The sequence below is a fragment of the Callospermophilus lateralis genome, unplaced genomic scaffold (assembly GCF_048772815.1).
Source record: "Callospermophilus lateralis isolate mCalLat2 unplaced genomic scaffold, mCalLat2.hap1 Scaffold_196, whole genome shotgun sequence".
NCBI classification, from domain to species: domain Eukaryota; kingdom Metazoa; phylum Chordata; class Mammalia; order Rodentia; family Sciuridae; genus Callospermophilus; species Callospermophilus lateralis.
In genome coordinates this window covers 1,237,964-1,265,051 of record NW_027512968.1, presented here as the reverse complement: position 1 = coordinate 1,265,051, position 27,088 = coordinate 1,237,964, and the positions used below count along the sequence as shown (strand labels likewise).

The 27,088-nt window shown below is 32.5% G+C and overlaps 1 protein-coding gene across 1 annotated transcript in view; it reads right to left on the bottom strand.

The window, feature by feature from the left end:
• The window catches only part of LOC143388661 (roundabout homolog 2-like), an 89,798-nt gene that overhangs the window by 46,476 nt on the left and 16,234 nt on the right, over positions 1-27,088 (bottom strand). The window contains 5 exon segments of the mRNA XM_077108205.1: positions 6,077-6,233; positions 10,890-11,015; positions 11,417-11,700; positions 16,900-17,025; positions 18,470-18,512. Of these exon segments, the coding sequence (XP_076964320.1) occupies positions 6,077-6,233; positions 10,890-11,015; positions 11,417-11,700; positions 16,900-17,025; positions 18,470-18,512 (736 nt within the window).

Genomic DNA, 27,088 nt, shown 5'->3' with positions numbered 1-27,088 from the left:
AATCTTCTGCTCAAACTAAATTGGTTTGTCTCCTCTTGTCTACGTACTTTTCTGGTAGGTTTGTTTATAGAATCCAAGTTATTCAAATAAACTGGATGCCTCCAAATTTACCTATCTTAATCTGATAAATCCTCAAGCTATAGGTGAAATCTCATATCTTTATAAAGATTTCCTTGATGAGGCCAACTAGCATTGCTAAACTACTCTTCTTAACTGGTGCTGACAATATTTTTCTACATTTATTTGAAAATTGATTATGCACCATCTAATGTTCTTTCTAATGTTGGACTCTTTTAACACTTTAAATTATTTTTGTATTTACTTTTCACATGTTTATGGTATCTTTTTCTCAAGTGGATTTAAGCTACCTTAGAGTTATAACACGGAACTGTTCTTGTTCTGTTGCCCCTAACAGTATACCTTAAAAATAGTAGGTTATAAGCATATTTACTGATTTGAAATGAAAACACACAATTTGATTAATTAATAAAAATGCTTAGGTTTATTTTCTTACTTAACTTTAAATATCATATTATTAACTCAAACAAAAAAATATACAAGAAAGCTAATCATAAAATAATTGTCCTTTTTCAGTATAGAATGTGTTTACCATTGTAGTTCATCAATTAAATTTACATTTACTTTGTAAAATTCAGTAGAAAAGAGCACATTTATTTTTGTGTCAGAAAGTCATAATTGCACTTTCTTACATTGGTTTATTCCCATATATATTATACTTTTAAATAAAAAAACTATATACTTAATCTTTCAAATGAAATTAGCCAGTTATCTCCTAAAATTTGTGTAGTCCATAAATAGTAAACTGTTCTTACTTTCAATAATCTACTAGAGATATACTTATGGAATGAAAACACAAAATGAACATAAGAGAAAGGAAAAGTGTATGGTATATGCATCACATGTGTTAAGGTAACAAAAAAAAAACATGGTAGTAAGTTGTATTAGATTCATTTTTATTATTCAAATAATATCAGGCAAAGAAGTGTCTAACCATTAAAGCATTATTTTTAATACTATGTAAATGCATTGCATTGTGTATTAAATGACTAAAACATATTTCATCACCTATCTCACAAACATACTATACATTTTATCACCAATTCTTCTATGTCCTTTTTCAAAGTTACTCTAGAACTTTAATATACCAACTCTGTATATAAGTCTACATGCAGTATATAAGCAAAGCTGGGAACAGTCCATGGATTCAAAGTGATTTGTACCAACATTAGATAAATAAACAAAGAAGGAAAGAATATTCAAAGAAGAAAAATATGAAAGAATAGAGGAAAGGAATCTGGGATATAGTGCAAATCAAAATGGCGAAGAATTGTTCATCATCTCTGAAATAGTCAAGTCTTGATCCATTCCAGAGGAACATATATTTTAGGCTTAGTTCATGCAGCTACTAAGGAAGGATGAAAAGACTACAGATGTGCCTATGAAGTCTATAAAAATGTAAATCTGTTTTGATAGTTTCCTTCACATTTTATAATACACATCTTATTTGAGAGATAGAATTTCATCTTTTTCTTGTGTAACATTAAAATGAATAAAAATTCTCCTAATGCCAAACCATAGTTCTTCTGGCCAACCTTTCCTAGGGAAGTGCTTGTTCTTTTGACATTCTGTCAGTGAAATATGAGGCGTCATGTTATGTCTTGACAGATGAATAATGATAAAGATGATGGCAAATCAATGCCACATGTGAACTAACTTGTTAAAGGCCAAATACAAATATCAAATTACTAATAAAAAATACAATGAAGTTCAACACTAGCAAAAGCTTGCCAATCTCTAATTGCAATAACAAAGCAAAGCACCAGTTTTATACTTAATTACTATTCAATGCTTCCTAGCATCATGACTATAATAAAATGTATATATTTATAGTGAAGAACTAATACATTTTAACACTATTTTGTCTAACTGAAGATGCATATTGATGAGAGAGAACATTTAGCATTGTTACCATATTATTGAATTAACAATTAAATATTTTGTTATTTGGAAAATGCTTTGATAACTTTTGGTATTTAGTATTGTAAGGAAAGACTGGTCCAAGAAATGCTTAGAAAGAAAATTGCTGATTTCTAAACACTTAGAAATTATACTAAAAATTGTAACAAAAACTAGAGACTATACTTTCCAGATCACAGTTTTTATCAGCTAGGAATTGTGCCTAAATCTACTCCTTTCGCACCTACCCACTTTCATCCTCTTATTTTACTGCCTTAGCATTTTTATATCATATGATTTCTAGATCATATGCTATGATATCTTGTATGTGATCCACCTGCAATCTCATGTCCTTCAGCATCATGTTCTCCAATCCATCATCTGTATTCAAAAATCAGAATTTTCCTATGGCATTAAGGATTCAAGATGAAAACTAAGACTCCATGTCAGATGTTGTCATACAAAATGTAGGTTAAAGCTCATAAAACCACATACAGAAGCCACCAATTGCTGAAGGATGCAGACAAGTAATTAAAATAAAGTGCTGAGGGTAGGGCATGGAAGCGGGTGGTACTGAATAGGGGCAACTAAGAGAAAAGCAGATACCTCTAACTAGAATAGGGCAGGGTTTCCAAAGGAAGACCAATGGAGCTATTTCTACTCTCATTTTCTCATCACACATAGTATTAATTTTAATTTTTTCTTTCCCCACAGAAATTTCTTTCCATTTGTTCAAATAGTGACCTTAGTATTGTTTCAATGCAGCTATTGATTAATGACCTATTTCTAGTACATAAGATCCATTAGATAAGAGACTTATTTCTTGTTCTCCTTTGTCCTTACTTTTTGCTCTATATCTGGCATCTAACAACCACCCAACTTGGCAATGTTCTTTATGAAGAAATGATTCAAGATTCACGGCAATATTCTCCAGCTATCAGCTTTTTGAAGACTTACCTGCTTACCTGGCATCTATGATTATTCCTTGGGGTAGACAAATTATTATTTTGTATACAAAATTCCCCAAGAGCTCATTGTACAAAATCGTGTGTGTCAGAGAGAAAAAGACAGAGACAGAGAGACAGAGAGATGGAGATGGATAAGTGTTGTGAAGGGGGTTACTATCTAGAATGTGCTTTCTATCTTCCCCTCTGGGTCACAGGTCAGTTTTCCCTAGTAATTGTACATTTATCTTGTGTCTCCTATGTCTCTTCCAAGTACAATGCTTAGCACTTATTATACTTGATAGAAATATTTGTGGATTAAATTATCTATTAGGATGTTAGAAATAAAAGTGTCATAATCTCTATATCTCTGTAAGTAGTATAACTGCAGAATCCTTGATGGATAGAAGTAAAAATTATCAAAAGCAAAAAATTAATTCTAAAGTTTCTCTACTTTGAATATGAAGAAAACCTCAAGCCTAAATTATGAAGTTTTCACACTAAAATATAAAAAGATTTTATAGAAGTTCTCATCTGTGAAATAGTCAACGTTAATTTCATGAATAGCAGACTACAACCTGAGTCTAATAATATTTCCTTTTTGGTAGTGTGAGGTTTGCACATTAGAAAACACCAAAATGTAAAGATTATATGCAAAGGAACAATATCAGCCTCAGCTTAGTAAGTTTAATTTGTTCTTTTTGCATTGACTTTAAATATGTTTTCATCACAAACAATTGAAATAAAACCTACAATATTCTTTGAAAAAAAAAACCTAAAATAGAAGTAAATCTAATTCTGTGGTTAGTATTATTAACTGTTTAAGACCTAACCATTACTTTGAGCAAGAATGACTTTTTTTCAGCAAATACTAGGTAAAGTGATAAAAATTCAAAGGTAAATAAGGACTAAAATACATCCTAAATAGACTTCAAATATACATATGAATACATATACACATGCATGTAGATATATACATATACATGTATATGGTCAACAAATATAATTTACCTATTTAAAAAATCAAGTTGATATTATAGAAATCTTTAAAAAGGGATTTTTTAATATCATATATTTTGGATGAATATTTAAACAAATTAAAATCCCCTTAAGAAATAAGTTTTTGCTTTATATCTTGATATTCTGAAAATGATTTTGTCAAAAGATAAAAGTCTGCAATAGCATATGTTATTTCATTATCAAATTAGTATTTCCAATTCTACTGCTAGATAAAACAAATCAAGTGATAAGTTTAGTACTCACTTTGATGGAATTAATTTTATTTTAATGAGTAACTGGCCTTATTATATTGTACATATATTTCAAGTAGACTCAACAAAAAAAGAAAATAGAAAGAATTCCAAATTACCCATAATTTTTGTGTGATTTGTGTTTTCAATTTTATGCTTATAAAGTTTTAATAGCATTGCTTTCTCTTCATATTCATCTTTTAAATTTCATTCCCTCATTTTGTGATGATTCTGTTAAAAATGCAGACTGTAAAATTCTGTGTGATAATCTTTTCTTATGGAATATGTATCTTTGCTCTTCCTTTTCTTTTGCAGTGCTGGGGATTGAACCCAGGGCCTCACACAGGCTAAGCAAGAGCTCCAACACTGAGCTACACCTTCAGCCCTTATAGGTCTGCTATTTCTTTGCTCACAATTCATGTGAGACTAACACATTTATACCTTGAGGTAAATTAATTTCATATAAAAAATTTAATTTTTTTAAGTTACGGAAAGAAAGCATGTACCCTTAGCTGCCTATTTCATAGGTCAATATATTTCTAAAATATATAAATGATAATAATATGAACATATATGGGCACTATAATCCCAGAGAAATAAATAAAGTCCTTTGGAGGGAGAAAAAAACATACAAAAAATATGTGATGAGTGTGTGTGTGTGTGTGTGTGTGTGTGTATGTGTGTGATGTGTGTACATGTATACATACTATGTGTGTGTGTATATATATTTATATATATAATTCATGTTATATCTATACAGATGTGTGTGTATATATATATATATATATATATATATATATATATATATATATATTATATATATAGGAAAATAATATTTTTGAAAGAAAACAAAAGCTATGACATAGAAAACAGTTATGAAAAGTACTCTGGGAACCTCAGAAGATTTAGAAAGCAGATAGAATAAATGATAAGTACATACATATAATATTTTTTTGAACCAAGACAAGATTTAAATCTATCATTCAAATAAACTGATATATATATATATATATATATATATATATATATATATATATATATATATATATATATACTAAGTAAAGAAAATTTATGCAAAGAAAAACTGTCTGTATTCTCTATTTTAGGTTACATAAAGGTCTAGTCAAAATAAACAGTGACCTAGGAATTATAAGGAAGACATAGGATTTATTCATACAGAAAAAGAGAATATATTCTTTTGACCTGTTTTTTTTCTTTCAAATAAAAAATTATCTGTGTCTGTGTTCAAAATCAATTAACACTTAAGCTTACAGAGGACACTAACTCTTGTTAGATGTTTCAAAAGAAAGAATCAGAAAACTGATCACATTTAAAGGTCCTCAAAGGAAATTTTCTAACTTAAAAAGGTTTTGTTACAGAGTGTGCATTGGCTTGAACCTCTTTTATTGTCCCTGCCCCCAAATTCCCATCAGAGCTGATGATTAAAGTTCTACCCACTTCCCAGGTCCCTACAATTATCCCATTGTGATGGCGCTCTACTGTGGTGCCCTGTTATGGCCAGACATCAAGTCATTAGAGAACTGCAAGGGATGATGAGGAAGATTATTTTAATTTCCTTTCAGCCCTTCTCAGGAGTGGCTCTTTAGTTCAAAGAGCTGTGGGTACTTGCTTTCAAACTAACAAGCAATATTATAAATGTAGGCTGCATTATCATGATTGCAGACAATCTGACGCACTTGAAGGCCAAGGATTCACAGTCCTCAATATGTGCTGTTTTGTGTTTATCAGCTATAAATACACGGACAGTGCAAACAGGAAAGAGGGAAAATGTAATGAACAGGGTGGGAGGGGAGCTAAGAAAGAACAAGAACTCAGGGCAAAAGAGAACAATAGAGAGTGGAATGCAAGCTGGGCCATTTTGTTGGTATATAAAATACCATTTACCCATTCTCTTGCTGTTCCACTCCATAGTGTTCCAGCTCTATGCCAGGAAGGGGTTGAACTGGGGGAGGAGGTAGAGGGACATTGGCCCAGGTTGATCCATTGTTTTTCTGTGGTTTAGAGGAGTTTTTATATTTCCTCTTTTTTCCACCTTTCCCACCTGGAAATAATAATGCATTTATTTAGAGATGGTGAATATCAGAACGAACAGGCAATATCAGGTGGAAAGATGTATTTGTTTTCAAAATACCAGAATCGCTATGTTAGAGATGGTAAAAGCTATAAACAATGAAATTATATAATCAGAAACACATTTTTATAAATCACTCAAAATGATATTGTTTCTTTCCCATTGCATTAACTGCAGAGCTGAATAAACCAAAAACATGGCTGCTGTATCAAAAGAACATTTATTGATTTATTCATGTCTGCTGCCTCCACGTTTTCACTGTTAGAGGAAATAATGGTCCATAACAAATTCTTTTAAATGTCAGATTTTAGTGCGTTTAAAATGCTCTTTTGAATAATCTCTCTCAGTGGAAAATACAGTGTCTAAGGATACAGGCTTAACTTTTCCATTAGAATTTGCTCAATTTAATTAATCCAGGAGAGTAACATTTTTCTCTCAAAAGTCACTGATAAAAATCAATCAAGTACAATCTGGAGAATACCTATAAACCTCTCACAATGATACATTTCATAGACTTTTTGACTAATAAATGGCACAATTACTTTTGCATATAGTGAGAATATTTCCCAGATGTTTTAACTATCACATTTTGTAAATTCCAAAAAGGAGGGAAAATTAATGATAATATAGTGATCAGTTTCAGTACTATTTGTTACATGAATGAATTCATGCACAAATATTAGCAGAACATAAATGAAGAGTGTATGAGCCATATCTGAGATTACATGATGCTTAATGAACTATAAAAATAAAATTCATCATCTGCATAGTGCTGTACTTTTTAAAATCAAGTAAATAAAGCTTTTTCATAAAAATGGACCTCAGTTGGATGCAGACTGAATACTTCATGAGCAAAATGAAAATGACCTTTCAGGGGTGACTCAGTAACTTCCAATAATTCCACCTCAACTTAAAGCTAAATTTTAAGCATAGGATATTTGTAGCAGGGCTATCTAGCCATTTAGATCTCACTAAGAAGTCAATCCATCCTTTTTCTTCTACAACTGCTGAGTCAGATTATGCAATTTGGTAATAATGTATTTGAGTGCCAGAAAGTGATAAAACTCTTAAACTAGACACTACAGCCAATAATTGAGTTGTGTACATTTTCCACATAGGATACATAAATAAATATTTAAAAGAAGATCCCTACAAAAAAAGTGCTTTCAGCTTTCCTCTCACTTCTATTCTTTGACAGGACAAAAGATATTAAGAGGAGGGTAAGAAAGTGTCCTATGTTTAGTGAGTAAGAGTTTGGTTTCTGAGTTTGAAATTTAACTCCTCACTCAAAAGGTATTGCCTTAACTTACATACATGTAAAAGAAATATGAACTTATTCCACTTTTTTTTCTTTGGTACTTGGGATTGGACCCAGGAATGTTTTACCATTGAGCCACATCCCCAGCCCTTTTAGTTTTTATTTTGTGACAAGATCTTGCTAAGTTGTGTAAGGCCTTGGTAAGTTGCTGAGGCTGGCCTCAAAATTTGTGATCCTCCTGAGTTGTTGGGATTATAGGCATGCAAAAGTTACTACTTCCTTGAGTTGTCATGAGGATTATAAGAGATATTGTATAGGAAGTGCTCAGATGCACAGAAAAACTCAATAAATGCCAATCATAATTGCTTTCTCCTGTCTTCTCTTCCTCATAGCAAAACCAGTTTCACTTGTTTTCTGAAGTCTTACTTGTCAGAAAAGGCCTCATATTCAGAATAAAAATAATAATATGCTTGCTCGGTTATAAGTATGTAATTTTTGTTTTTAAGGTAAATGAACCTCAATTCCTCATTTCCTTAACCCACCAATCACTAAGGTCTATTTCCTTTTTACAGTATCAGAACTATATTTCAATGATTGAGAGAAGAATGCTTGAGCTATTTGTTCTTCCTGATCACTCCCTTTCAACTTTATGTATGCACAATCCTAATCACATTCTCCAGCATTTTAGAAATGTCATTTGAATCTCACCTGAACAAAGTGCCTAAGAAAGAAGTTCCTACACCTCCGTATTCTAGATGATGACACTAAGGCTCTGAATGTTATGTGATTCACTTTCACATAGCAAGAGAACAATCAGATTTACTACTGAGCAGCTTAACTTGAAAATATTTCTAGAGCTCTGAACCTCATTGTTGAAGCCCTTGCTCAGGTTCAAGAAAGCTACTCATTATTATGCTTCCAAACAACAACAGGCTTTTAAATGTGTTCTGGAAATAGCTGAAGCACAGAGAGAATTACTGTGTACTTTACAACCAACACTTATTTTTCCCCTGTTCTGGAGAAATATCTGTTCTTTCATTTGATCAGTCTGGGTAGGACTATTATTCATCAACACATGCATCTTAGGACGTCTTAACAACACTTTGAGATGGAGGTGAGCTTGATATAACTGACAACTGTTAAAATCTCTTGAGATCTGAATCTTTAGAGAAGCAAGCCACAGTCTGCTGCTTCACCTTGAACCCTGTATCATCTGAAGGCCAGAGTACCTAAATTATGTTTTAACGAAGCAGATATTGATGCCTTGTAAACATATTTGACCCTTTTCTCTTAAAATAAAAATGTAAATAGTTGGATAGTTAAAGCTTAAAAAATGACTTCTCTGTAAAAAAAATAAATCATAAAAGCAATTCATTTTAAAATTAAACATATGGTCTATTTTTAAAAAAATATTAAAAGATTTAGCTATTGTTACCAATATTTTATATTATATACACATACAACTATGATTTAAAATACTATTCTAAAACATCTGAGTTTTATTGTATAGTTTTTACTGGTTGGATATTTAACAAGAAGTACTCAGAACTTACATATTGAATGCATTATAAAAGTGTTTCAAAGAGGGTAAGAAGTTCACTCAAATAATTCAGAAATGCCCAATTTTCTTTGTCACTGTGATTATTTTAAATTGGTTACACCAATGTGCACAGATTTAAAAAATCCCATAATATATGATTAGCTAGCCACGGGGCAGTTAATTCTTAGATTTGGCCCCTAGGAAACATAGCTATAAATAAAAAGAATTAAACAAAAGTGTAACATTAAACTCAATTAGACTAAACTGTAAAAGGAATAATCACCTCACTCTTACCTACTAAAAAATGCTTTCTATCACCAATTCAAGTAATCCTGTATTCAAATGTAGATGAAGTAGTTAATATAATTCCTGGATATATGTAAATGTCACTCAAGAGATTAATGGATTCAAACAGCAGCAAGCACCATTGTGAATCCTGTTCTGCTTTCAATTACTCAAAAGATAACTTTTAAATTTGGTGAAAATCAATCTATACAGAACATTTAATGAAAGATTTACAGGTCTTATGGAGTCCATGGCTTGCAATATGGAGATTTATTTTCATATATTGCTTGATCTTTACATATATTTAATGAAATAAAAAGGAATATCCAACAAAATTACTTTTTAATTATTCAGAAAAATTGTGGGACTAATTATAAATAAATGCCCGCATAAATGACATAGAAGGTCATTCAAAACATTCCCTTATATTATTAAGCCAGTTTAAATTCATAACAGATGTTTAAAATTTTCTGAATTCTATAATGTACCTAATCCTACCAATAGGCAAGAAGAGCAAATGACTCATTTTGGAGGGAAGAGAGAGCATTAACATTTTCATTCTGAGAAGGTTCCATCTCCTGAGGAAAAGTAATTTAGTAAATGTAACACTAATGATAAGAAAAAGTTAACTCTTCATAGTCTTGATGCCTTGGAGACTGCACAGTATCATAGTACACTATAATCCTTTATTATTAATATGTAATTTTAAAAAACCAAACAGAAACTCCATAAAAACAATTAGCATATAATTAAGCATATTAAGTAAGTGGAGTCAGGAACCAGTCAGAAGTAGGCAGAAAAAGGCATGTGATGTAAATAGGTGGAATTTACAATGTCGTTAATACAATATCCTCACATACAAAGGGAGGATAACTCATTAGGATAGGAATATATTTCTATCCAATGAAATGCATTTTTCCTTACACTTGTTGGTTTAGCTGATATTTCTCAAATATATATTAAAAGTGACAGCATAAAATAGTTATTGTTATCAAATATTGTATTTTTTGAAGTAAAAATTAATAATTTCACATATTAACATTCATATTTAGCATAGTAATCATTGAATTGATAACTATTACATAATATTTGAGAGGTTGTCCTAAAATAGGAAGTTATATCATTGGCATCCCGATATGAAATCATCTCTGAGATTATTTTCATTTCAGTTGAATTTATCTTTTGATATCAATGACCTGGAGTTAACTTTCATGCATGATCTTTTTATTATAAAGTTCTTTGGACTCATATATTTGGTTCAAGATGGAATGAACTCATCTGCTCTTTAAGGAATAGTAATTAGTAAAATGGCACTATTTTTCTTTCAATACATTATTGTGCAGTTAGTACGTAAGTGATGACAATGATTTTTATTGCCCACACCCACCAAGGCATAATTTCACCAGGATCAAATGTTATTGTCATTTGAAAGATAAATGCCTGACAGTGGCTTGCGATTCAATATTTCCTCATCAGTTGTTAGGGAACACAGGTCATATGCTGGTGACAAACAAATATTTCTCCTTACTGTGATGAGACCAACCTGAGAGACTGCCACTCCTTTCTGAGCTGTTGTGAGAGCTGGTGGTGCTGAAATCCTGTGACTGGTTGTGTGGCATTCTATTAGACAATCCCTCAGCCAATCGGTAGTCAGGGATGTAAAGTAAGGCTAAGGGTTAAAGTCAGAGGTCATAGTGGCATCATGTGATTAGTTCACAGCACAAGCCCATGCAGAACATGCAGTTAGCAACTCAGAAGCGGATGTCATGGGAGAGTGGAGGAATGACTCCTCTAGCCTGTCCTAATGGAAGTACAGATGGATTGCTGATCACTATATTGAAAAACAGCTGAATGGATGAACCCGATTGGTGTTGGTGTGTGGTAGCGGCGATGGAGGCAGTGGCGGTGGTGGTAGGAATTGTTCAAGGTACTGAATACATGCCAGTATGTTTTTTTAGTTTAGGTAGTGAACCTGGTAATGCATCACTGAATTGAACAACAAATACTAATTTCTATCTCATGCACAAATGACATGAAGTTAACTTCTCAGGACAGAAGAATGTGACTCACCATTGTTACCTTTGTTCTGTTCAGGCAGAGAATAACCAAATCCCATCAGATCTGTTTTTTGCTGAATTGAGCTTTTCCACTGTGGATCAGGCAGATCGACAGCCAATTCATGGATGCTATTGGAATGCAAGATCTGTGTCGTGGCATATGGGGTAGCCTGTGTTATTTGGCTGGAACTGTTGTAAGTGGTTTTGGTAGTGAAGTCAATGCTGCTATAAATGGCTCCATATGAGAGCATCTTTGCTGTTTTATCCCCTTGGCCTGGAACTGGTGGCAGCAAATCCGTGATGAACATAGGGAAATGAAACAATTTAATGACACACAGGAAGCCCAAAACTATGAGAATTGAAGATGAAAAATAAATGTGTCATGCCACACGTTTGCATTTCAGCTGAGATGGGCTTCATGAACCAATGAAGGGTAGATGATATACAACCATCGCCAAGCTATCAACCTCAGTGACAGGCAGGCCTACTGCTCGTCCTTCACGTCTCACTGCTTAACACATCCCTTCCCCCATTTCCTCTAACCAGGAATGAAAAATTTGGGATATTTCACTACTGAAACATGCTTTCAGTTGTTCACTATGTTTTAGAATCAAGGAAAGTGGTAGCAAGATACAGCAGCAATGAACAGAGGGAATCTACAAATTGTGCCTGAAAACAGCTCTTTCCACTTCATCCCCAAAGATATGGAATATGGCTGCTAAATAGTTGCAAAAATTTCCAAAATTATACGACCCTGATTTTGAAATCCATTTTTCTGAAGTTTTTACTTGACATTTATGTGATCTGATTTTATAACTGCAGAAATGGAGAACTGATGGTAGAAAATGTGTTCTTTTTTTCTTGCATAACAAAGGAAAATTTTCATGAATAAGTCATTTCCATAATATAGCAGGATTTAACTATAGAAAAAGCAACATTAGTGATCAGTGAGTTTAATTTATGCTATCAACACTTAGAAGTGGAGAATTACAGTTTCACGTTGTAATACAGCAAGAGTAAAATTAAACTTCAGGAACAACACTGAATATCAATCGGTCCATTTATCATTTTGGTATGCTGAATTATCTTTACAGGATGCTTTATAATTCAGATCTGCCACCTCGCTCCTGAGCTCTTTTCCCTTTTCAGAAGAAAGACACTAAGTGAATCTAAAAGAGAAATCACTAACTCTAGTATTAATCATGTACAGTTAAGATAAATCTAATTATAGTGCAGTCCTGAATAATGTATGTTCTGAAAATATCACTTCATAGGACTTGAGGTCATGAAACCACTTGATCTCTTCATTATAAGACATTTCAACTGTCTTTAAAACTTTTAGATTTGATAATGCCCATAGTACTTGAAATAAAAGTGCTTACAGAAGTATTAGCTTTTCTTTGGAATTTTATAAATACTAAAAAAAAATCTTCATTAACAACAGTGACAAGAAATTTATAATATATTGTGTACAGTGTGCAATTTCACTCTTTCTGAAGTTCTGAAAGTCTGGAATACCAACCTGTTTTACAAATATGTGGATGTTTATTTAAGTAAAAATTTTAAAGGCATCTCAGTGAGACTGTTACACATATTCACATTTTAAATTATGCTAGGTTGCATAAGCAAGAAATTGTTTTTGGATTTCAGAATATCAAAATTGTTTTTCTGTCATTATTTATTTGTGATTAATAATTATAGAATCTGATTTTAAGAAGCATTGTTCATTCTCAAGTATTAGTATCATTTTTTTTTTAATTCTCAGAACCTTGAATATTTAAGACTATATCAAAAATTGGCAAAAAACCCCCACCAGATCTTTTTTTTTTTGCATAAGTTTTTGGGCTCTCTCCACCTATCTCTCACTGCTGAATATTTGAATATTAATTGAATAGAAATGTTTCTCCTACGTGGACCTCAGTTTCTCATATCTTGAACTTAAGGTTCTCCAGAGTCCCTTCAGTTACATGTTATTGAAAGGGTTCTGTGCTCAAACAATTAAAAAATGGAACAATATTGTCCAAGAATATAATTCTACATAATATTACTAACAATTAAACACTAAAGTTATGGCTCTGGAAATAGAGTATCTCTCTTTCTCTGCTAGATGAAATTATAGTCAGCCTTCCAGCCTAAGTGCTTCTATATTGATTTTTGGGCTGCATGTATTGTCTTCAAATATTATTTGATCACTCCCACATTTTCAAAAACTAAATTAAATTATATCCAACACTGAAACATTGGAGAATCACACATGAATATCTGTATGTGGAGGAGAATCTTATAACACGAAATACTCTGGAACTCTGGACTAGCCCTCCATTCAACAAGCTGGCTCTGAATAAGTGCGGCCATCATTAGGAAGGACTTTTCATTTAATATTTCTTGCTGTCCCCGCCAACCTTAATGCTGTCTGACTGGCACTTGTTAACATTTGTTTTGGAAAACTATGAATTCGAGAAACCTTGACTCCAGTTTGGATTAGTGGTGCAGCTTTTGAGTGCCTTGGCTTTATTTGTATTCATGGATTTATTTTATTTTTGCCCAATGTAATTATTTGTATGAAGGACTGCCTTCCTCATGGCATCATAAGTTACTTGAGAACAGGAGCCTATTGGATTTATGCTTTCATTACCATAATTCCTCACCTACTGTTATGAGAGTAAGCACTTGCTGATGGAATGTTTAAATGCATTTCTCATAGTTTGCATTGGTAAAATGCAAAATTATGAAATAATTAATTTTTTCATTTTTCAAAATATGATTTTCATTACATTCATATATTGGTATTCTATTTGTAAAGGGAAAATGTCAGTATCCATGCTTATTTTTCTAAGTGAATGTGGTTATAAAATCATACATATGAACCCAACTTCAGACTACACAGCAGTATAAATAAAATAGCAGAGGCATTAAAAATCTACCAGACGTGCATTCTATATCCATTTCTCAAATTATCTTGCTTAACTCTAGTCTCTTGACTTTAAACATGTAAATATGTTTATGTATTTCATAATTGTGCAAAAGACATAAATTTAAATATACAAAAATGTCCTACAGTATTTCTGGCACAAGTGTTTAAATGACTATCAAATTGAAAAGAGAGTGGGTAGAAACTGGAAAAACTTTGTCTTGGCCTTGATATTCATGCCATAAAAATAAGGTACAAATGGAAGAAAAACCCTGCATTCTACCTTCAGTTAAATTGGACTAAGATATTTTAGATGTTAATTTAGCTTGCTAGCCAACAGAAAAAGAATATGTTTTCTCCATCTGAGGCATGTATCTCTTGATACAAAGATAGAACCTTGTGATGTTCTAATACAAAGTGTAAAATAGGAAGTTATTATTGACTGATAAAAACTTTGGGAACAGAATTCCTTTAGGCAAAAATCAGTCTGCATTTTAGGGGAAAGATGATCTGTTTCCTTGGTTGGGAATACTCAGACACACAAACTTCCCAGGCGACAGTAAAGGCATACAGAGAGAAAGCAGGAAGTCAAAGAAACTTACAGCTTTCTTTGTATTTTCTCATTTAATCTGATACCTTTGGGAGTTGATTATGCAGTTAAGCTCTGTGTGAAAACTATATATTGTCATCAATTTAATTCTTATTACACACCTACGAGGTAGGGATGGTTATCTTTATATTTTATTTTCAAGAAGGAAAAGGAGTTAATTGAAATGATATTCATAGAAATCAGGCTTATGAAATACTTAGTAACTTTATAATTTGACTTATTACTTTATATGCAAATACATTGTTAATCCATCTTGAAGAGAAAATGCAAGGATCCATAATTACTCCAATTTTTTTAAAAAATTTTTTTAGTTGTAGGTGGACACAATGCCTTTATTTTTATTTATTGATTTTTATGTAGTGCTGAGGATGGAACCCTATGTCTCACCCATACTAGGTGAGCACTCTACCACTGAGCCACAGGCCCAGCCCTTCTTTTTAAGTGTATATGCTTATATAGTCATACATGTGAAATCCACTGCAGCTTTTAGTAGAACTGGAACAGTTTAGCACAGCCCTGGGTCTTCCGAATTAATTCTCCAAGTGTGGAAATCTTCTAGTGTGTCTATCTAAATTTGCTTTGCTTTACAAGAATCTCCGAATTCCTCACTCCAGTTTTCTACTTTTTCCATTCTCCACCCAGAAGAAGCCTGAATGATTTAAAAGTGTTTACATCTCAGCATTCTCCTCTTAAAAATTCACCAATAATTTCTGATTACCCTCTGGACAAAGTTTAAACTCTTAATGTGACTTAGAACATCTTTTCTTTCTTGTCCCTTTGTGCTTTCTAACATCGTTGAACTCAACCGTTAGGAAGTTCCGTCTTTCCCTTCCTTCTTATCCCCTCACCTACTCTCCCTTTCAGTGCTGGGTAATCAACTTAGGCCCCTGGTCATGCTGGAGAAGTCCTCTACCAATAAGCTACATCCACAGTCTCCTATTAATTTCTTAAAAAGGTTGAATGTCTGTCATTTTGTCTTTTAATTTTTTTCATTGTAGATGGACAACAATAATACCTTTATTATTTTGTTATTTTTAGGTTTGAACCCAGGGCCTCACATGTGCTAGGCAAAAGCTCTACCATTGAACCACAACCCCAGCCCAATGTCTCTCTTATTTCTAGTCTCTTATTTCTAGCAGCCTTTATTTCAGCCTTTTTTATCAGGGTACTGATAAGGCAGTTCAAGTCCATTTACTGTCTGCATAGTATTGTACCAGGAGAAAACTTATGTATAATTGCTGAGCCAATCAGGGAATTCTCTACTCCTCTCATCTTTATCTAAACTAACCTATCCAACTGACCAGAAGAAAAAGTGCATTTGGGAGGAAGCAGTCATTATTTATATTAGATACAACTCTGTCTCTTTAGAAAAACCTATGGAGGGGAGTTTAGCGTGAAATTTTGGAGGTTTTATCGTGTCAGCCACTTTGCACTGTTTTATCTTTGCTTTGGAATAGCAATTAATGATTGTAGAATAGAAAGTTCTCTCTGAACATGCCACCCCATCTAGTTAACTGTCTTCCTCACATGAAATAAAATGGGGTAAAGGATGATCACTATTTATACCAATATTATATTCTTTCTGACTGCCATAGTGCCAGGTACACAGGAGGTACTCAATAAATACATGTTTAATAAGATTTTGAAAAATGAAGTATTTGTTCCAAAAGCATAAACCCTAATTAACAGTATATTCCCTGATTTTAGTTACCTTGTACTGATATTCCTAAAAACAAAATGTATTATGGATACTTCCACATTAATAATGACCTTCTTTACTTTATTTTTTAAGGTATTATAGACACACTAATTTTATAATAAAATATTTTGGAAACATACAGCAATATTAATATATGTGCTTTATTCTTTTAACTATGGAAGAAATACTCTCCATCTCTTAAAAATATCTGGAAAATGAAAACAGAATCAAAAACAAAATTAAAAACAACATTATTTCGAAAAATACAACTTACCTCCACGCCCAAAATTTCCAATTTCATTTGGGCCACTATTGCTGTTGTTCACTGGCAAGGTTGTGGCTGGCCATGAATCATCAAGCCATGGATAGCTGGGATCACCCGCATTTAGAAGGCCTGGGCGGCTACAACAGAAATGAAAAGGAAATCAGACTATGGAGCTCAATGAAAGATTTTGATGCCTGTCTCATGCACTAGAAATGATTAAGGAATTTAAGAAGATTTTAATTGAATTTAGAATTAAAATGTGTAGGCTCTCAAAATTAAAGAACTTTGGCAATTCATTAAGGCTATATATAGATCAACCCTGTCAGTGGAAGAAGTCTCTTTGCCTGGGATCCTGTCAAACTCCACAAGAAATCAGACTTCTGCCCTGAAACTGCTGGGAATTGGCCATAGTAGTAACCCCACACGAGGTTTGATGATAAATTGACACCTCAAGGGAACAATCTTTCAGAATGGCTTCTTGGTATTAGCCATTTCCAGGACTTTGGGTTATTTTGCTCCCAGTAACTGCAGTTCCAACATGAATCTGTCCTCTCTAGCCTGTCACCCTTATTGTGAGCCTTCATGTTTGATTTAGAGGCAAAGAACTTGAAAGAAATTAATGAACAGTACTTATACTGTTCCATCAATAGCACATTTCCAATTTCTTTAAATGGAAAAATATCAGGGGGCTATTAAGTGTTTTTCTGAAGGCAATAAAAGACACCTGTGATCTGCTCCAGCATGTGAGTATAGTCTACAAGGAAAATTTCCTTCACATCATATTTAATAAAGAATTCCGTTCTTTAATGTTAAAATGGGATTTTGATTCCTTTCCAAGTTATTAACATATTTACAAAGAAATAGAACATCTATAATCATTGTACCTTTTTGTTGTTGTTGTTGATAGACCCCTTCTGGTATAATACCTAAGAGAAACATGTGTTTCTATGGGAACTGCAATAAGAAGATTCAACTGCTTCCTTGCTACATCCACTAGTTCTCATTAGACTTAATCTCTTTTTGCTAAAATATTGATTAAATGGGAGATTGGAAGTTATTACCAGAGCCTAATTACAATCTCCATATTGGCAAAGGGAAAATAGATGAGGATATATGGGTTTGTTATCAGCTTTTATCAATTTCAATTGAGTATCCAAAGTTGTGGAATCCAGTCCTATCAATCTACAGCCTATTCATCATCCATGAATCATTTTCTTTGTGATCGATTATATGTAATTGTTCACTCACAGCAATTTAGTGTGAGCCAATAAGGAGTCTTAAACAACAGCAACTTCATTTGCTAATGTCTAATTAATGCAATAAACATCCTGCTAACAAATGAACACATTCCTTGTGATATTTACCACTAATTTCTTCAGGGGCATCTGGGAGATATGAAACATCTGGACTTGATTCCTCTAAAGTGCACAACAGATAGATCATTAAACCTAGTAGTAAGCCATTTAACTCCTCCGAGAATTCTCAGACTTATAAGTGATCATTTATCACAATAATAGCTTCTTACTACAGAGTTTTTCTAGTCCTGATTAAAAATACTAATAAAGAATCTCCTTAGCATACCTTCCATTGCTCATTATTCCTCCATCTCCTCTTTGAAATGTAACTGTAAAAAAAACACAAAAAAACAGAAAGGCATGTACACACACAAGTTGTCAATATTAATTACAATTAATAACAACTCATATTGGACCTCAGTTTAGAACTAAGCCTATGGAAATTTTAACAAAATATAATTAACATAATTGTGCAGATAGTAAAAAGCAGTGGTTTGGCTCAGGGCAAAGTTATCACTTGCTCCAACTTTAATACAATATTTCAAGTTTCTTCAAGTCAAAAGTATGGATAAATAAAAGTGACAATTTGGATTTAAACATCAAACACTATTATAAGTGGTGGACCTAGTAATCCTGGATGATTGACACAGCATTAATGAAGAGTTATCAAATAAAACTGCTAATAATAACATAAAACTGTCTTAATTAGAAGGCATAAAGCAAAATATATACTAGAAATTGAAACAGGAGGGTTTTAACAGGTAATGTCTTTCCAACAAGATAAGAAAAACAGGTAACTGTTATTACACATTGCTTATCATCACAGATCCTTTTAAATATGCTAATAGTTATTATGAATTGAATAGGTATAATTACAGTAGATGTAAACTGTAACTAATAGAGAATAGCATATTCATGAAAATAAAATTTTAACCAATTTATACTAAATAGACTCCAATTATATGTAATGATCACAAGTTAAAATTTTCTACAATACTGTGTGACTTATTAACAATGTCCACTAGTATCTAATAGAACCAAGGTCAATGAAGCCACTCCCTCCACTCAATGTCTTCCACTCCACAAAGCTAACATTGAGCAAGTGGACTTCCAGGAACAGCCAAAGAATGTAAATATCAGTTGTGGGCCATCACCTTATCCCAAACTGTTTCAGCCAAATGTATTTAGACTTCAAAATGATTCATACCCGAGAAAGGTAATATACTTTTTATACTATAATGTTTGAAGTAGCAAATTGCACTCAAATTTATGTAATATTTGTCCAATGAAAACTGAATATGAATGATTATAAAGTCTAAAATAGCTTCACACTAGTTTGTATCAAGTTTTGCCACTAAATTATTTAACTAGAAAATTATGGACAAGGTATTTGTTAAGAAACTTACAGATTACAAAATTGCAATAAACTTGGAATCCTAAAATCAAATCAAAACAAAACAAACAGCAAGGGTCAGTTAAATCAATCCCTGGGAATGAAAGAAAAATACCATTTTTCACAGTTGTGAAAACAATACATCTTATCTTTGGAACAGAATAATTATGTCTATTAAAAGTTGTTGCTTGGTGACTAAAAGTGAAATTTACTAAAATTTTAATGAAAGAATACATATTTCAAGTAAACAAGCATATTTCCACTTAAGATAGACAAATTGTTTGAATACTTTTGTATTTGAATGGTTCTCCAAAATTCTTCTGCTTTTCAAGTTTGAGCTATTAAATATGATAACTCTTTAAATTTTGTAAGTTTCCAAGCACTGTTTCCTAGGCCCATATGAAAGGTCATCTAGTAACATTACTTTTCATGACACTACCAGGAAATATGAACATAATTCCAAGGGTCCATCAGGATTTCAAGACAGTAAAATAAATAAGGGCCTTCAAACTGGGATCTGAAATATACAACCTTATCATTTTTTCAGGTAACACCTCAAATGCATTGTAAATCAATCCTGACAAAACCTTAACATCTGCCCAGAATTGGCAGTAGATAGCTCCGCAGAGATGATGAAAAAATACTGATCACTACAGAGTGACTTCAGGGCTGGGAGTCATGAATCAGCAGTGCAACTGTATCACATTGTGCCTCTTATTAATTGCTTAGAACACAAAAGAATTAATCTGAAACAATTAATGCAAAAAAAATTGAGCACTAGAGGTATTCAATAAAGGCCTGATTAGGACACACACATGTAAAAATGCATTTTCACAATGTGAAAGTGGTACAGCTAATTAGCTTTCCATCTGATGTGACTTTCCAGTTATGTGGCACTTTAATGGAATATCAAGTGATTGTTTTACTCTGCCAAAAGGGAGTTAAGATAATGCTGTGAACATCATTGCAAATATGCAAATAAGCAGGTTCTGATGGGCTGCATCTCAAAAATGTGCTGTTTAAGAGATATGTGAGATGCCACATAGTTCTCCCTAATTTAGATGACTTTTATTTCATCATCCAAAATTTCTGATACTGCCATAGGAATAAAGTATAGCAAAGCAAAGAAAAGAAGCTGAAGCAGAGTCTCAAAAATTGCGTTGTACTTAACTCTATGAGATAACCAATGGCATATTTTCATCAAATGTGAAGTTTAAAGTAGTATGACATAACACTCAAAATACTATCAAAATATATCATTTATTAAGGTTAATTTGCAGATGTGCTAGAATATAGACCACATGGGATGGTCCATATCTGCCAGTTGAGAGCTAAATTTGGAAGCAAAATAATTAATTTCAAAGCATTTCACATTCAGTATTCAGGACATATCCATTTTATTTGTGTCCTAGTTGTCATTAACACGTGTTTCTCAAAGGATTCTAGACTGCTAATAGTTTGTCAAATATTCTATAATGTCATTCATCTCTATCTCTGCATGCCCGCTAACATAGGAAAAACTTCACAGAACATTATGTGAATGCCTGAATAACTTAAAATGGGCTCCATAAAATTTAGTATACACAGGAATCTTTCATTTTGCATTTTTCTGTCACAGAAGAAGGAGGTGGACTAGGAAAAGAGGAAGAAGGAAAGTAGAGTAGGAGGAGGAAGAGAACACAAACACATATTTTCTCTTACTGACACTGGTTAGCTGTGTTTTTAAAGTGAGGGAAGAAAGGGGACATCTTTTCACACTTCTTTTTTTAATGTTTTGCTTCAAAATATTTAGATTAAGTTCATTTTGAAAAGTAGAACAAGAGTAACTTAGTCTATAAGGCCATCAAAGGAGATTACAAATTAGAATGAACAACTAAAACTTCTAAAATGGAAATAATATATAGCATTTTGATGAATGTTTGTGTGTATATAAACGTGCAAGTATGTGTGTGTGTGTGTGTGTGTGTGTGTGTGTGTGTGTGTACGGGCATGTGTAACATAAAAAAAATGCCATTGCATACTACAAGCTATTTTGAGGTAGTCCTCATTTATAAGAAAAATTTAACTTGAAGGTGAAAGAAAGTGGGGTGAGGGGGTGATAGATCGTTGGTGAATAATCTTTTTCTTGTTAATTTTTTTATAATTTTGAAATCACAGTGCAGTAACTTTGTACTAATCAGAAATAAATTTGGAGTAACTTAATTATTACAAGCTCTTAATCAGAAGTCTGTGTGGAATCTCAAATTAAAAGCTTACAAGGCATAACATATAGAAGTTTTGACCAAAAATGAACTGAATACTAATAATGTTTCCAGAAATTTCTCCCACATACCAGTGGGATTTTTCAAAGCTATATCATATACAAAGTAAGTCTACTACTATCTGACAGGATTAATACTACATGTCTGCCAGAACTGGGAGGAAAATGTAACTATGTGGTAAATTGGCATTTTGAGGTAATGTAGCTTTCGGAGTGCCTATCTCTAGTAGTTCACATTTTCCTACTCCAAATTCTTGCAGCCAATTCTCATTCTCTTTCCTGATATGCTTATTTGGCAAATATGAAAGCATATTAATCCTTTTTAATAAGCATTAACTCACCCCAGATAATCAGAGTATAAAAATTCCATCAAATATTTTAGCTGCTTTTGGATAGTACTGTCAAGTAACTTATTTCACCACCAGTTATAAAACCTATGTGTGAGGTGTTTAGCATTTTCAAATTTGCTCACTCACGAATTGTTTATATTTACTGAGTTTCATAAAATGTTAACCTCAGAAATAATATTCAGAAAACATAACTTACCCTTTATACTTCTGGAAAATTACATTTATTTTCATTAAAATTTGATGACTTCAGTAATCACAAATAGAAAAATGGATAGCAGAAGTTTGAAAAATACTGTGCATTTATCATAAAGATTATAATACAGTAATATACATTTATACTGATATATTTATATGAACCTAATCAAAGCTATATAGATTTTTTCCAAACTTACATTGTTCTTTTTTCTATTCACAAAAATTATTACAGATATTATCAAATATTTACTTCAAATTCAAAACCACTTAATATTTTCTATCTAAATTTCTACAACTTTTTTTATTGTTTATAATAGTTTAAGGACTGAATATGTTGAGCAAACAGGACCCCCATTGGCAGTGATATGGAGATTGATAGTGCTCAGTGAAAATTAAGGTAGATGGCGCTTCATGTTGCTTATAGAAATATGATATTATTTCATTTAGGATATGATACACAGAGATGCTTTTAGTTCTTGCAGCTACACTTATTGCTATGGGTCAAAACCTGAGATGTGTATTTATATCTGAAGAGTTTAAGTAAGTGATTAATATGCAGATATAAAATTATAAGTTGATGTGTAACATTGTCTCAGAGGATCCTCTACTTTCTCCTATGTGAAGAGGCAAAACATGTTTAGTCCAGATTTTCCTTCCAGATGATATGAATATATAGATATACATTTGATTCTTGATATTTAATCTAAAATTTAATCCATTACTGTTCTCTGATACATCTGTTACACCCGCTGACACCTAAAAGAAAGTATTAACAGTGATGAGCAGTTTTTGTTGTTGTTGTTGTTTCTTTTCTAAGTCTTCAAGTATAATTTTCTGTAATAATGGCAAGTTCCAAAGGAGCTATAGTATGAGTCAATGGGTAATGTTTGGCCTACATAGAGTTAGCTAAGGCATCCTACCCAGAGTTTGGATCACACCTTGTGAAGTAATTCTGCACTTACACTATTTAACATCTTCTTTTTCCTTCCTCTAGTGGGTAAACAGAAATGAAGAAGTAGGAAAAAGGAGGCCTGAGAAAAAATTTAGCCTGGTCTACAATCTTACAGTCAATCCAGCTGCATTGAAAATATGTTTTCTAATGTAGGAAAATTCCACCAAATATTTAATTATGACCACAACTGAATTTTGAAATAATTGTGCTATAAAATAATTTAAATATTGACTCAAAGTGGAACCTGATTGTACAAAAAAAGTGTTTTATCATAAATCAACAATTAGAGACTGTAAATATAGATTTGAGACTACATACATATTACCAAGTAGTGAAAAAGTACATATACACTTCAGACTACATTTTGCAAATCAAGTCACATTGCTTGAATTCTATTTGGTTTAGTTTTCACTTTTCTATTGGTATATTATAGTTTTACATAATAATGGAATTCATTGTGATATATTTATACATGCAGAACTTGGTCTGCTCACAATTTGGTCTGCTCCATTCCTTCAAACCTATCTTCTTTACCTCTCTCCTCTCTCCATATTCCCTTGCTCTAGTCTTCTGGGTCTCTTCTCTATTTTTATGATATCCCTTTCCTTTCCTTCCTTCTGATTACCTTCCACAGTTTTTATACTATAAAATTATAAGACTTACTAAGAAATCTGTATGAAAACCAAAATATAAGCAAGGCCAACATAAGAATTTTTAAAATAATTGTTATAAGACCTTCGAGGTAAAAAGCCCTTATGAAATCTCTTTGCTCTTTCATGTATGATTATTAGCTCATACATGAAATGTCAAAAATAGAAACAAAAGATAAATACATATTCTATTACTCATTCAAAATCCCTTGTTCTTTAAGTTATAAAAGGATGAGAATGTGAAAACTTAAAAAGGTGGAAGACAGGTTATTTTTGGAGGAAAATATGTAGAAAATATCACAAATCAGACATGTAATGCTAGGTATCTGTGGTTTGGCAAATTTTCATTTGCTTCTCATCTGGAGCAGCAGTTGCTAGAAGGCAAATTACTAGCTGAAGGGAAATCCATTCTGAGAGTAAGCCATCTATCAATTAACTATAAAAGTTTTGAAAGGCTTTTCTCTGGCTTGGCCTTCTTCCAAAATATTTGAAGGGCATAGCACATTCCGAGTTAGCAGTTCTCTACAAGCAGATGGATATCAATCACAATGAGAAATGATAATGGGAAATGTACTATTCTTGTCAAGTTCAAAGACCAACAGATATTTTCAAATTAAGTGCATAGGTTTTGCAAAGAATGGCTGTTAAAAAAAAGAAGTAGTAGAAGAAAAAGAAAGTCAGCTTAATGTGATTGTACTAAAAGTGCAAACCTACCAACTATGAGAGCTATTTCATTTGTAAGTCATGAATGAATGAAGAAGTATGAAGTTTAAAAATGCACCATTCCAAATATGGATATATTAGAACTCTGCACTGAAGTGACTTGCATAGTTCATTTTTATTATCTCTAAAGTCAAGTGAAAGGATAAACACAAAATTGTCCTTGAATTAAATCAATTTTTTCTTATTTTTTAAAATCATTTATATGTATGTCTCACAGAGATAAAATATTCCATAGTAACTGATTAAAGAAAGGGCTGATGGACAATACATTCATGGGTGAAGGCAAGGGGCTAGAATGCAAAACAAGAAAGTATATAAGAGTTTTTTTTATTGGTTGTTCAAAACATTATAAAGCTCTTGACATATCATATTTCATACATTAGATTCAAGATGGTTATGAACTCCCAATTTTACCCCAAATACATATTGCAGAATCACATAGGTTACACATCCACATTTTTACATAATGCCCTATTAGTGATTGTTGTATTCTGCTACCTTTCCTATCCTCTACTATCTGCCCTCCCCTCCCCTCCTATCTTCTCTCCCTACCCCATTTACTATAATTCATTTCTCTCCTTATTAATTTTCCCATTCCCCTCACAACCTCTTATATGTAATTTTGTATAACAATGAGGGTCTCCCTCCATTACCATGCAATTTCCTTTTCTTCTCCCTTTCCCTCCCACCTCATGTATCTGTTTAGTTTTTTTAATGTTCAAGACTCTATACTCAGCAGTTAGTTCTGAGCACACCTCTCTGGGAAGAATCTCTAATTGGTGCAGTGGTTTAACACTTGAATGATAGAACATAAGGAATTGGGCAGCCAAGAACCACTGAGAACTGAGAATGGCAGAATGTCAAACACATGGAAACCTCTGTTCAATGGATTTGCCATACTCCTTTTTCTACTCCTGGAATTTATTTTGACCAATAACTAATAAATTTAATCTTCACAAGATGCAGACATAAGTCACAATATCACAACTAGATTATTATGTTTAATGCTGTCAAATAACATGCAATACAACTGAATGGGTGGTATGTCGTATATTTTTCACTATGTACATATTGTATTTGATTATATTAAATCTTCTATTTTTAATGTTTTGTTAAAAAACAAATGTCTTAATAATAATTTATTTTGACAGAGCCTTTGCTGATTATTAAAAATGGAAGACTGAATATAATGTCTCAGAAACTGTTTAAATGTCTGTAGGATGATATTATTTTAAATAGGTCCACTTACAAATTCTAGAAAGTATGAAATATTGTCAGTTTCAGATGAATTGTTGCTGTTAGAGATAATATTTAATGTAAATTATGATCAAAATGTAATTGAACATAACTTCAGCATTGAATATCTTCTCTCATTTACCCACTTTATGATTTTATCTCTTTCTCTCTCTCACCTGCTTTATCCCTCCCTCCTTTGGAGATAATTTGAAGGTCATAATATCTAATGTCCTTAATACTCTGTCTAGGATTCAAAAACAATTTATTAAAAAAAATAGAACATCCAAGGTTTTTTGTTTAATTTTGGTCTGCTGATCTGCTTCTTTCCCTTTTCCTTTTGCTCCTCTCTCCTAGTTTTTTTTCCTTCTAAAAGGCTGCAGTTCACACTGAAATAGACTACACCATTTAAGTGAAGAGTAAATCACTCCACTCATGCCTCATCAGTTTTATTAATATTATTATTATAATTAATAATTATTATATATTATATTATTATTATTATTATAATTATTATTATTATTATATTATTATTATTATATATTATTATTTTTTTTTTTTGAAATTAGGTGAATTCAAAGATACTTTACTACTTAGCCATATCCTTGGTAGTGGAGCCAGATTTATGAATAGGTAGTTTATGTAGTTAGGTAAATTGGGTCTAATTTCCAGTAAAATCAATCAAAACTCCATATTGAGGATGGAGTCCAGGATAAGGGGAATTGAAAATGTCCCTAAGGCCCTAAGCCCACCCCAAGGAAATTTTAATGAAGCAGCTCACAACAAACATGGAGATGCTAATCCAAAAGCCCTTCCTGCCCAGATTACTCCTTCAGCCCACCTGTCCTCCATACTTTGGGTCTTCCCACCTACATTACAACACTGCAAGATAACAGAACAAAGGATAGCAATGTGACAGGAATGCAGGATAGCTGAAGGAAGACCTTAGCTCTAAAAAAGGTAATAAGACCTTAAATTTTTTTTCAAAGATTTTTAAAAAAATCTCTTTCATGTTTCTACCACTTTGGTCCCCTTTGTCTTCTTGGGAGAAGTCTTTTCTACTGTCCTTTAATAAACCTTCTACTTTCTGCTCGAAACCTGCTTTGGAGAACTTATCTAGTGTTATACTTCAGCATTGGGGAAGCAAGG